The sequence below is a fragment of the Typopeltis vanoorti genome, chromosome 19 (assembly GCF_054136105.1).
Source record: "Typopeltis vanoorti isolate ZY-2024b chromosome 19, IOZ_Tvanoo_1.0, whole genome shotgun sequence".
Lineage (NCBI taxonomy): Eukaryota > Metazoa > Arthropoda > Arachnida > Uropygi > Thelyphonidae > Typopeltis > Typopeltis vanoorti.
In genome coordinates this window covers 10,662,005-10,676,282 of record NC_143567.1, presented here as the reverse complement: position 1 = coordinate 10,676,282, position 14,278 = coordinate 10,662,005, and the positions used below count along the sequence as shown (strand labels likewise).

Genomic DNA, 14,278 nt, shown 5'->3' with positions numbered 1-14,278 from the left:
TGTGTGGAGTAAGAGACTGCTACTCTGCTTCTTGTCCAGCTTGATTGGTAGTGTTAGAAAAATGAAGGCTGTTGGGATTGTGGATGTTGAGATCACCTAGGAAAATCTCACTATTTGGATAGTTGGATTGCAAGATGGTCCAGTTTTGTGAAAAGGTTTGAGTGGCTATCAGTATTTGGAGACTGGTAAATGCAACAAATAGATGTTACTAAATGGAACAAGGAAACCCTTGAGCCAGAGAAGGTCAGAAGCAAGGAATTCTAAATTAGTCATTCTCTAACAGGTTATTTCAGAGCTTACAAAGGAACAGCTGCTACCCTTTTGGCAATAAAATAAAATTATGTGGTATGTAATTGGAGATGGATAAAGTAGATGTAGCTGCAATCTTGGTTTCTGTCAGGCATTTGAGGTCTGGTCTGGAAGACTGCAAGTGATGGTGAATGGAAGTTTTTTCCACTTGGTTATACTATAAATTAAAGATACCAAGAAATTATATACTTGGTTTAATCCTTTATCCAAGTGTAAGCAAACTAACTTTGCGCCTGAAGTATTTTCAGGATTGGGGCAACTCATATATAGAAGCTAATGACTTCACATCACTTGCATTAGTATCCCATAACCTTAGTATCACCTCTGGGTCTGGGTATGACCCTTCCCATAATACATAGCATTATACATACCCATAAGGATGTGTGTTTTACATTATGGAATACTAAGGCAAGTGATGTAAATTATTGGCTTCTATATATGAGTTGCCCCAGTCCTGAAAATACTTCAGGTGCAAACTTTGTTTGCTTACACTTAGATAAAGGATTAAACCAAGTACATAATTTCTTGGTATCTTTAATTTAAGTGATAGCAAATGTCATTCATGTTTGTGTTAATGCCATGGATGTTAGTAAAGTAAATGCAAAAATTTGTTTTTAGTGAAGAGATTCTGGCTTCTTTTGTATGTTGTGACCCAACTTTTTTTTAATGGGATTAGTTTATGTAGAATAGTAACTTTTGTTGCAGTGTCACTATCATTTGTAAGTCTTCATCAGTTTAATCATGATTGAATGAATGGATATGGTGGCGAGGGACATGCAGTGAGAGAAGGTAGACTCTTGGACTTGATATTCATACATGGAAACCAGTGGCCTTGACAGTGCCCCTCCCCCAAATACAACCCTACTACTAGGAATCCCTCTCCAGGAACAATCCTGCAGAGTATGTGGCAATAGAATTATGTGCCAGTTGACCAGGAAGCCTACTTGCTCGTACTTACTGACAGGTTTGGGCCATTGGTGGTGTCCTCAAAATAGGTCTCTAACTTTTGCAATAGGTCCTGATCACATCCATTATTTCCAGATTCTTGGCAATTGTCACTGCCATCTAAAAACCTGGAAAGGATCCAACACAATCAAATTATTAACCTATTGCTCTGACCAATATTATTTCAATATCCAAGCTATTGGAAGAACAGTAAATGCAAGGCTTCTCTAATATTTAGAAAGCAACAAACTTCTTTCCAATACACAATGTAGCTTTTGTAGACAATGATCAACATTGGACTATTTAGAAATGCATATAAGAGATGCAATGAGAACATCTGGTTTTCAGTTTTCTTTGATATAAAAAAAGCATATGGCAGATTAAAAGATCTCTTTCTTCTTGATCTTGAGGGTACACCTTCCTGTTTTTATTAAAAACTTTCTGTCCAGCTGTCTTTCAAGTCTTGAGTGGGAAGCACGTTATCTCAGCCTTATCAAAAAGAAAGGGTTCAAGATTCTGTCTGAAGTGGGACACTCTTTGCTATTAGTAGTAATTCAATCACTCAACAGCTTCCTCCCACTGTGCCATGTTGTTTATGCTGATGACTTTACAATTTATTGTCAATCCTTCAGTATAAGGGTAATTGAAAGACAACATCGACAAGCAATTAATGCGCTCAAATTTTCAGCAGAAAAAAAAAAAAAAAAACTTGTGTACACTTCTGCTGGAAACATATCCTTCACTCGGATCCTGATTTAAGAATGGGGTAAAGTATTATTCCAGTAGTATCTAAACTTTTGTACAAGGGCCAAGTCCTTGGGATTCATCTTTGAAAGAAATCTTGCATTCTTTACGCACATTTGTCAATTTAGGAACAAAAAGCACATTGAATCTCCTTCACACTATCCTCTACAGAATGGGGGATGCTGATCAATGTTCATTGTTATCATGCACTTATATTCAAAGATTGAGACCCATAATCAAAGTGTGATTATGGGTCTCAGCAAGTTCTACAAGGGATAGCATGCGTCAGATGGTGGACTGTATCAATCATCAATAGGGCAGGCCCAGCTGGTGGCTAATATACACAGGTGCCTAAAAGATGTCAAAAAATATGAGATAAGAGTTTAAACGAACAATGAATGGTACATATAATTATGAATGTACGTAGTCTTCCATTCGGGTCCCTTCAGATCTTCCCAGAAACGAACAATAAATTTTGAAATTGTATCCTGGACCCGATTATATCACTGTAATTTTTGATTAAAATTTACGAAAATATACCTAAAATAGTTCTTTTTTTTTTGATGTATCATAAATCAGCTTATGATTAATTGTTGAGTTCCGTGTAAAAAAAATGTATAAACAGGACTAATCCGTAGGTAACATTATACTGTAAAGTGGTTTTCGTTTGTTTTTTTATTTCCTGTTCGTTTTATTCACACTTTATTCAAAAAACTTTTTGTTTTTGGAAAGGTGCCGAACATTAATCGCACACACAAGAAAAATACTAGGCGCCAGTGGTGCTTTATTAAGGTATAACAACTACTCGTACTTTTTGCACAACACCCATTTAAAGTCTTTATGTTAAAGCAAATAAACCTGCTCTATCACTTAGACAAAAACAGTTGTCCTTTAACTATGCCCTAAAAATTAAGTCTCTTCCAGAGCATTGTACATGGACCATTATCTTTCGTCTACATTGCAAAGCTCAACATCACACACATCAGACTGCCATACACATCCCTTTGGTATACATCTTAATAAGATTATGGAAGCTTTTAGCACAAGTGTTATCTGCAGGCAACATTATCTGTACCAAACATAACAGCATTCCTTCATAGGTTTGCACTCCTTCCTGTAACTTCTTACTTTGTCAACTACAGAAGTATCAGACTCCATCTGTTTATCTGTAGTTGTTTAATGTACAGAGTAGCCCGCTCTGATTTCTTGCTCATCTATACTAATGGTTTTCAAGATTTGAGATCTATTGGTTGTACTGCTGTGATGAACACCAAGGATGAATACTATTTCTGAAGATTACAACCACAAATTCAGACAAACTTGGATGTCTTGTAATGTCTCATTGACATCATGTAGATGATTTCAGGTGGAGAAGAATTATTGGAAAACTTAAAGAAGTCTGCAGAATTAGCAATACTGCCAGACAGTTTGGAATCTTACCTAGCATTGTATACAGGCTCTAGGCAGCATTTCAAACCATGTGTGCCAGAGATTTGCTAAGAGGCTGTCTTTGCTTATCCATGGAGCATGAAGACAGATTTTTGGTTATAACAGCAAAACATAATCAATTCACCCCAGCAGGGTCAGATTGCAAGTTGCCCTATCTCGACAAACCTGTGGCAAGGCATCTACAACAAGTAGGCCTATTATGAAAGAAGGTGGTGTTGTATCCATGAAAATTGGACAAGCTATTAGGGTGGAAGCAAGTGAGTTTGTATGAAGGCACCCATGATGCAAGTGAGGAATCTAGTCTCTCAAGCAAAAATATTGAATTGAATAGAGTAGTGAAAGTGGGTTGGACTAAAGGGATGCTACAGTTTCTGTATATGTATATATACCAATGCCAGAAGTATCTGGAACAAGACCTGAGTTTTTGGCATTGGTTAGTGCAGCTCGCCAAAAGTTATAGGCATTAGTGAAACTTGCTAAAAGCAGATGTAGTTACATGGATTGAATGTGAAGGGTTTAGTATTTTCAATACTAAAGTTTCAATACTAAGTAGACGACAAGCAGGAATGGTTAAGTTCATTTGAAGCAATTTGTTGTGAGATTAAGGCCAGTAAGACAAAATATACAGTTAGTTGTTGCTCTCGGCCAGGGAGTTCCACAGATAATCTAGAATGAAAGGTTCAATTTATTATTAGGCATTTCATTCGGGATTTAACTAAGATGCAAAATTCCCCAAAAGAAATGCTTGTACATAGGTGTAAGTGATTTTGTAAATAATGTAATAATACTTTCTTAATGAAATTTTGTATGTGTTATATTGTAAACTGTCCTGTAAATAACAGACAAGAATCATAAAAGTCTTTGTAAAGGTTACATTGGAACAAGAAAGTTCACATTAGTTTAAATCAGCTTATAGACATAACCCCAGGCAGCCGCGATGCGAAGTCCAAGGCACCCACATAGGAAACATATCGGAGAGAAGATAGCACAGAGTGCAAAAAAGCTGAGGTACCATCAGCAATCGGTGACGTAGTAGGGAGAGCAGCCGCGAGTGATATAAAAGATTTGGTGGCACAAGCTCTGTTCTTTTTTCTTGGTTCGTGCCTCTCTCTCCCCTTGGTTTCAGGTTCCGGTAGAAGTCTTTTGTGTGGACGGGAAGAACGATGGTCAACGACGGCCACACAGTCAGGTAGTGGTCCAGTCCAGGCACAGCTAAACAGCCAGTAAAGACGCAGCTTTATGCAGAACCACACGCACCCATCCATCAGAGTAGTATCGCAATCATCGGCACTGGAGTGATTCTTGAACGTAATCACTAGTTGGCAAAATAGGAAGACAACCTGTAGAAGATCCAGGAAACTAGCTGAGAGGAGTCAGCAAAGATTGATCGAGAGGAAATTCCTGCTTATTCCACTTGGTCGGTAACATAAAACTTTTTATTTGTCCATTGAACTGTGAACAGAGCTAGGAAGAGTTAATGTGCTAATGTAATAAGTGATAGGACTTGCTAATATATGACAGGACTCTAGTACTTTAACTTGTGGTAAATTGTTATTGTAACAGATATTGTCCTTGAATCACTTTCAGTGTGTTATAATCTAATATTGAGTAGTTATTCACTTGCATAGTTGTGATAAGTGAACGAGAATAGGACAGTTTGATTTGCTGATGTCTTTTAGTGTAACGCTTTAATTGTAATTAGATCTTGTCTGATGGATTGGTGTTACCTGCAGGAACAAAATTTTTATGTTTAGAATAACTTTGATTACTATGTACAGTACCTTTAGAATGAATAAACATTGTTTTCTTTACCTAAGTAAATTGCCTGGTTTCTCAAACCAATGCATGGCTTGCTTAAATTAGAACCTGTATAAAAAATTTCAAGCACATGGCAGGGGGGGGGGGGACTGGTCACAACTGTTAATTGAAGATCTTGTTGATGACTAGATTCCAAGATCGTGTGACAGTCTGCGTGTTAACTCTCTGACAAGGAGATTTCTCTTGTATAGGAATTAAAATGGTGCAGCTTCAAAAAATAAATTTTTCTTAATTCTGAAAAGGAGTTAACTCCAGAATTGCAACCAAGGAAAATTGGCCCTCGCCTAAGGCATTCTCTTTGTTTGCAGGATTTGCACACGTGATCGATTGGAATGATAGGCCACTGAAAGAATAGGTTTTAGCTAAGATACGATACTAAGTAAAGGAATGAGAGATAATATCATAACAAGTGTATAACAAGATAGTAATTAAGATAATAAAATAAATAAATATACACGAGAGAAAGAAAAGATAACACCAATGCGTACAGGTAGAGTGATTATTATGGGTGACTGAAGGGAAGAAAGATCACATGACAGGAAGGAAACAGAATTTATATACCTACTGAGAGATAACTTAAGGCAGCATGTGATGGAGGGGATTGGGGGTGAGAGAGTATTGGAACTGGTTATAGGATCAGAAGAGCTATCCATAACATAGGTGACAATATTGCCTCCAATTGGAGGCAATATTGTCACCTTGTTTTCTCGTGTTCTACAATGATAAAATAATCCTCAGGAGTTAGATGGATGAGTAATATCATTAAGCACGAGCTGCAGAATGAAGAAAATGCTGTGGATGGTATATAAAGAGAAAAGGTGACCAGCAAACAGTACAAGAATCAGGCAAAAAAGTTAACCAGCATGGAACGCTGTTGCACAAATTAGAACAAATGGGGATGGATATGACACTAGTTAAGTGGATAAGAGGTTGCTGCTGGACAGATATCAAAAAGTGGTATATGTAGGGGCAGAATCAAAGCAAAAACAGGCAACCAGTGGTGTGCCGCAAGGTTCAGTCCTAGGACCATTGCTGTTTAATTTACATATAAATGATATAGGAAATAACTTGAAATCAACTATTCAGTTGTTTGCTGATGATGTGAGGTAGAGTAATAGTTAATCAAGGCAATGTGAAGAGTTTTCATGACAATGCAAATAGGCTGTCAGTATGGGCAAAAGTTAATAGGTATCAGTTTAATGTCGAGAAATGTAAAGTTATGCATTTTGGGATAAATAGATTACTAGTCAGGTATCACATTAATGGCACTGTACTCCTGGAAATAGATGAAACTAGAGATTTAGGTGTGGTGATAGAAAGTTTAAGTTTATAGGACATAATTGTTAAGGAAGTTCATAAGAACACATTGACAAGTAGACATAAGGAAGTTATTCCTCTTCATAAGGCCTTGATGTGCCCACATCTGGATTATTGTTCTCATGATTGGTCCCCTGGGTTTCTTGGAGATGAAGTAGTGGAGAGGATTCAGAGGAGAGTGGCCTGTGGAATATTCCCTGTGATGATGATGATAGATTGAAGGTGTGTATGGATTGCAGAAGTTGATTGATAGGAGAAAAAGAGGAGATATGATAGAAACATTTGTTTAAAGGGTTTTATAGGATAGATGCAGGGGGAAGGTTTCAGCACTTGGCTAGAGCAACCAGAAGCATTGACTTCACTCATGGTGTCCTGTTTTACATCCAAAGGAATGAATATACAGCAGTCCCTCAATTAATGCGCCCCCGATTAGTGCACTGATATACATCTTAAAAATTTTCTATCTATACATATTTTTAAGGCTAACTATTTTAAAAAATTACTCACAGGATGAAATAATTTAGTTACAGATTTAAAACATTTTATTAAGTTTTTTTTAATGGCATACTACACTATTTTTCAAATTTACTGCCAAAATTTATGCCGTCTGCTAATTACATAGCATTTTGATGATCATATCTCATGCCTTGTATACAATTGTTTTCCTTTTTTTTTTTCCCAACCTTTCATCATGAATAAAAGAATTAGTGAGCAAAAAAAGTGGAAGTGTGAAAATTATTTGAAAAATAAACAAGGCGAGTCCAGACCAAAGATAGGACAAGAACACAAAAATGGGTGAATCAACTATTATTACAGGAAACTCCAAGGAGTCCTTAGACTCATCGATGGAGGCCCTAACATCATGTCAAGAACAACTATTCGACATTCACACAGTATCTATCATACCTCGCCTTGAACTCATTCCCAGTCATGGTACCCACAACAGACTCTGGCAACTTATTCCACTCATTCACCACTCTCCAAGTAAAAAATCTAGCTCTAACACCCTTGCTAACCACACTTTTGCTCAGCTTTCATGTATTCCATGTTAAACTATAAGAACAATTTTAAGCAAAGCTGCTGAATACAAAGAGAAAAGTAAGGCTGCTTCAAGTTCATCGTGCATTCGAAATCAAGGTATTATAATGATTGAATCAGAGAAACTTCTTTCTACATGGATCAAAGATTGTAACCAAAAACGGATCCTGCTAAGCACTGACCTTATTAAAATCAAAACATTAAGTCTCTTTGCAACCTTGAAAGAAAAGGCTATCAATGAAGAAGAATTCCATGCTAGTGCTGGGTGGTTTGAGTGTTTCAAAAAGAGAAATAGCCAACATAATGTTCAAAGGCAAAGCTGCAAGTGCAGATAAAGAAGGGGCTTTTGCAACCAACAAATATTTAATGTCAATGAAAACAGTCTTTTTTGGAAGCAAATTCCTTCCAAGACTTTTCTAGTGAAATCAGAGAAATCTTAGCCTGGTTATATATAAGTCCCCAAGTCGAATGAAATTACTGCTAGCAATATGCAAGCTGTTTGGAAGTGCATTTTTCTACATTATGCAAATGATTTTAGAGGCTTCTGAAATGAATCTAATTTAATTTAATCTCATTCTGAAACTGAACGATTCCGACCTGTTAAATTTAGATGCATGGCAGGAAGATCCTAAACAATATGAAAAAAATTTCATCATTAACAAGCCCAAAGAGATTTCACAGAAACAAATTGAAAATATTTTTCATACAATCAAAGTTTTTAAACAGCAATGCTTAGATGCTGACCCTGATGAAGAGAGAAGCAATAAAATTTGCAGAAGTAGTGCAAGAAGCAATAGGGCCATACAGTCAGTTGTGTGAAAAAAATAAACAGAATGCCTGCCAAACTACGTTAGCTCAATTCTTTGTTGAGAAGAATAATAAATATATATTCTGAATATGTTTTTCTTTCATCTTCATGGTTTTCCTTTAACTAGGCCCTAAGATATACCCTAATTCTTTTATAATAAAAAAAAAAATTAAGGGTCAAAAAAGAAATTTAAGGAACAAATTATACTTTTTCCCATAGGTTGTTATATTCGATTAGTGTGTTTTTGATTAATGTGCCTGTTTTAAAGAACGCATTAATTGAGGGATTGCTGTATTCAGTTCTTAGCACAAGGGATATGGTGTGTCATTGCATACAAGTAATGACTACTTGTTCACTTGTAAATGAATCCCACACAACACAAGTCTGTGTTTTAGAGCCTCCAACTTTTATAATGACAGCATAGATAATTTAAACAAGTGACAATGGTAACTAACTTTGTATTATGGCATTTCGTCAGTGCTGGTTCTAGGGGTCCTGGTGCTCTGATGCAACTTTAAGTTGAGTGTCCTCCCTTACTTTTTTTTAAATGTAGTTAAGATTTAAAGATTAAAAACTCAAAACTCATATTTCTAGGTAAAATTGTGTACTTTGAAAAATACATATATTAACAACACAGCAAAAATTGCATAACATACAAAAATGCACATGGACTAGAATTACAGGTACATAAGTTGTCGCTGATTACTGGCTATGAGCTTATTATAACTAGAGATGTACAAACTAGGAAAATTGCAGAATGAAAAGAATAATTTAATTTTTAATAGAAAGAGAAATGGATAAAAATATTAAATGACTTGAAAAGTTTACCTTTCTTGATTTTATGAAAGCAAATCCATCCAAAATTTCACTTGTTTCTAGTAGATATGACCTTCTATTGCAATCATTGATAGTCCAACTAAGCTGTCACTATTCTGTATGATGTCCTTTAGAATTTGTATTTCATTATATAATTTGGTGATACAAATATCCTTTTCTTCACCATCAGTTAGTACAACTTGTAAATCATCACAGCATTTTCTTAAAATGTCCTCATCCATATTAGACATTTCTTTGAAACTGCATAAAAATTGAAATATGTTAAAATGACCTGTCAAGAGATCAGACCTTTCAGCCAAAGAATTAAGATGTCCACAATTGGAAATAAAAAATGTAACTTTAGAGTTATATTGCAGATCAACTAGATGCTTCGTCTGAACATTCAAAACAGAACAATCTTTTCTTCCGTCTGTGTAATATACTGCTTTTGAACTGAGGAGAAATTTCTAAATCTAATGCTAATACTTTTTGTCAATTCATGTATAACATTAAAATTTTCGCCCAATCTAAATTCTTTAATAAAGTCGATTACATTATTTAATGTGTTTATAGATTCACTTAAATTTGTGTTTGGATTCTGAAGCACCCACTACATTGATCCTGCACAAAATTCATACCAGATTATAAGTGAACACAAAAATCCATAATCTTTCATTTTCAAAGCTGATATTTTTCCTTCATATTTTGTACTATTTTACAAAATATAAAGATAAAGAATCTGTTCTTCATAACTAAAGAATCTGTTCAAGAATATATTCTCCTAAAACTTCTCCAATATTATATCTCAGCGAAGGAAGAGTGTCAATCCTCGCTTTCCATCTAGTATGAGACAAAGTTTCAAGTGCAGTTTTGGTGTACTTTTTCATTACATCCCATCATTTAGTCAAAACACTAAAAACATTATAAATTCTTCTATAGTGCTAAAAAAACGTGCTGTTTCAGTATTGATTTGAGCTGCATCAGTGATCACCAAATTAAATATGTGTGCTGCTCACGGAACAAAGAGTGCTTGAGGGTTAACATTCGACATGCGTCTCTGAACACCACTGTGTTTACCTTGCATGATCACTCCTTTATCGTAGCCTTGTCTCTGCAAATTTTTAATATCTAAACGTAAATCTTTTAATTTATCTAAGAGGTATGTGGATAAACCTTCAGACTTTTTGAGAAATTTAGTTAGCTACCCTTTCTGTTTCTCTTTATTAAGTTCTTTTGCTGCTCTAATTTTTTTTCTTCTCCATTTATGTCGAAATTTATTCTGAAGTAAAAAATCTATTGAACAAAAAAATTCAGTACAACATAAAAAATAAAATGAAAAATAAATACTTAAAGAAATACATAAATATTTTTGCTGATTTGTAAAGGTTAGGTTAAATTTTGAATCTACTTACCTCAGTATGAATTAACTACACATTCACGGTGTGTTTAGCAACCAACAGTTCGATGATTTATTTACAAATAAATGAGGTCTGTTCCCCAAAAAAATGCCCAAATGTCACTTCATAATAGAGATTAGGCCGGATACACATGCATGCCTCATGTCCTGACCAATGCGCGCTGCATATGAAAAAGAAAGTCGATAGTGTAAGGCTCTCCCTGTGACATGACACCCAGGATGAGTTCCCAGCTCTATACCTCACATAGCAAAAAACAACTTGCAGTTTTTGCTAGATGTTATTAAAAGTCTCAGTATTTATTACAATATATTTAGTGAATATCCATATTTACTAAATGCTAATATTAAAACATGTTTTTATTTTACATTTTCGACTCACTTCAGTGTCCCTTGAAGAAGGCGGCCTGATGCGATGCATCGCCTGCTTACCGTGTTAAGCCATCCCTGTATTTCTTGATAAAAACAGGTTCAGACCACTGCTGCATGCCATAAGTTTCTTATGTGGCTGTAAATCTTAAGTGATAATTTACTTTTTGGTATATTTACTGAATGTTTTATTATGAATTTACTAATTCATGATAAAATAGTTCGACTACATATGAGAAAGTTTATATATTTAAAAAAATAAATAAATAAACTGAGTTTATTTCAGTTGCAAGAAAAAATTAATTTGCTGACTAGTGTTTAAATGTTTTTGGTGTTGTACATGTTATTGTTTCATATTTCCTACTAACCCTCTGAGTAGTTTTTGTAGTGTACATTCAAATGAATGTATAAATATTAAAAAAAGTATTGTTTTAATTCAGGGGGTCTCATTCCAAGTAACTGTGTTGAATCATTGGATACCGTTCTCGCTCAAGATGCAACAAAAACCTTCATCGAAGAGTTTTAAAATTTTGTGGTTGGAGAACTTGTAGAAATGTAATATGCCGGAGAAGTGCCCACCTGTGTGAAAAAATAAGAGGTAGTAGTGTGATATACTGAAAGGCAGCCTGCTGCTTTTTAAACATTGTCTCTGTACAGGGTAATGTCTTTTTCGATACATCTTATAAATATGGACCTGTATTTATTTCTTTTCTTTTTTTTATGACAAAACTTTAGAATGTTTTTTTTTCTTTTTCGATGTACAGGTAATCATTAACATAATTTGATTTTAAGAATAATGTAGGAATTAAGTCATCAATTAAGTACTGCTAAAGCCATGTACCACTGAAGAATATGAAATTACGGTGTATCTTTATAAATTCGTTTGTAGTTGATATTTTATGATTTACCTGAAAATGTTTTTCTTATTTAAACAAATTGTAACTATTTTATTGCAGATATTGCAACACATTCCATTATTGATTGAAATGTGATTTAATGCCTTACTTATCCTAAAGGACTTTTATACTACATGGGGTATGGGGGGAGATATAAATAATAGTAGCATAATGTTTTGTTATGTATCATAGGTCTGTCTTTTGAAATAAGTGAAGCACTTTCATCTTTCAGTGCATTCTAAAGCTATAAAATGAAACAGTTTAAAAATTGTCTCATGAAATTCATAATACCAAGATATATACTTGGATGCATTTCATTCATGATAATGACTAAAGATTTTATATAAAAGTTTTAATGGAAATCCGAAATAATGTAATCAATTTTATAATGGCAAACGTCCCTGTAACTTTGTTTTGTTATCTCCAGGGTGCATGGTTTCTAGCATACTTGAGCTAAATTCAGTTGTTTTTTTATGACTGCTGTTTTGTGGCATTTGCTTGAAAAACAACAGACTTGTAAAAATGAAAAAATTAGCATACCATGCTGAATAACATCATTTGTAGATGTAAGTGTTAAGTATAGAAGCATTTAAATCATAGATTATCATGACCATTTTGCATGTATCAACACATTTGTATTGAATTAAATACCGTGACGTATTGGTTTACCTTTATTTAAAAGTAAAACTTTGTCTTTGTTTACTCAATATTCATCTGTCCAATTAAAACTGAAGTACAGACTGCATACCAATAAAATTGCATTAGTGCATATCTGGATATAACTTGAAAGTTTATGGCATAACTAAACAAAGTTTTTCAGTGTGCTGGGTACACTTGCAAACTTTTCAGAAAGTATCTTATTTCAGATATCCATACTGTAGAGGTAAACACAATTATCTATACAGATGTTTCAATTCAGCCAACAATACTAGAATTAGGAGTATTAAGCAATATTTTTAAGTTCATTTATAAACTTGCATTATTGTAATAATTTACATTGTCACTGATTCACTTGTCCTGTGATGCTACTCAGTTTTTCGAAGTGTTTCAGGCACTTAGGACCAGTCAGCATGCTGCATAAATACACTATTGAATAATTCAGCATTACTCAGATCCATTTCATCATCTTCACAGAATATATAAATCACACTACACCTGACATGCACTTCATACAAACATTTCTGCATACAAGTATGCTGACTGTTATTATATAGACATGCACAACTCATTATCCATGGCAGCTAATGAAATTTAAATATTCCAAAAGAAGTGCAGCATTTGCTTGGATCTTTCAAAGGAAGGTATGAAATCTTAACTTCAAATTTTATAATATATTTTTAGGTGTTCTTTAGTCTCAGCATTTTTGTGTAAATAGCCATTACTAAGAATATATACTTCAAACAGGAATCATAAGCCAGTAAACAAGTTGAATTTGCAAAGATTGCTGATAGGAATGTTCCTGATACATGAATAATTCTGTATGTGCTGACATTAATTGGAATTAAACATGCAAATGGTTTATAAATATTTAATCACCGTCTGGTTAACTATTCTTATTTGTTACCTTAATACAGTTAAATATTCTGATTTTTTTTAACATTCCAGTTAAAAAAATCTGGCATGATTAACAGTGCTCTGATGTGAACTTTCAAGGTGATTTTGTGGCTCTCTGTGTAAAAAATGATCTACATGAAAAACAAAAAGTTACAGTTAATTTCTTAAGACATTCTCCAACCAAATAAGAAAAATACTACCAAATTGAGAGTAGTATATGTACAAATTTCATTTTAAATCTAGTAGGTCATACATTTTGCAGCATGCATTTTACCTGCTACTTTAGGTCCAATAGCACCTTTGAGAAGTTGTTTTTAAATAATTTCTATTTTTAGTGCTCTGTTCAGCCACTATATAAATGTAATATTCCTGGGCAGTGGATTCCAAAGATTTCATACTCATCATCATCAAATTCCTGCTATGTACCCTCAAGGGGTGTACAGGATATGACAGTACTACATGAAAAAAATTACATAATTACTAACTTCCTATCTACAATTTTCCTCCAAATCAGTCTGTTACTTGTCAAGACTCCAACATTATCAGATCTTATATTTCTATCGTCTAAGGCACTTTGTACCGTATCAATCCACCTATATCGTGGTCTTCTTCTGGGTCGTTTTCCTGCCAACCTGGCAGAGAACACTTGTTTTGCTAATCTTTCTTCACCCATTCTGTTTAAGTGACATACCACCTAAGATTAGCACTGCTAACGCATTCCTGGATGCTGACAATGTCAAGTTCTTTCCTAATATCCTCGTTTTTAATATGATATTGCCATTGATGCCATCTGTTCACGCC

General features: G+C 34.4%; 1 protein-coding gene across 1 annotated transcript in view; it reads left to right on the top strand.

Moving 5' to 3' along the window:
• The window catches only part of LOC150095851 (protein strawberry notch homolog 1-like), a 527,670-nt gene extending 515,060 nt beyond the window's left edge, over positions 1–12,610 (top strand). The window contains exon 29 of the mRNA XM_090409548.1: positions 11,468–12,610. Coding sequence (XP_090265674.1) covers positions 11,468–11,553 — 86 coding nt within the window. The 3' untranslated portion in view covers positions 11,554–12,610. The remainder of the gene's footprint in view (positions 1–11,467) is intronic.
• Positions 12,611–14,278: the final 1,668 nt, after the last annotated feature.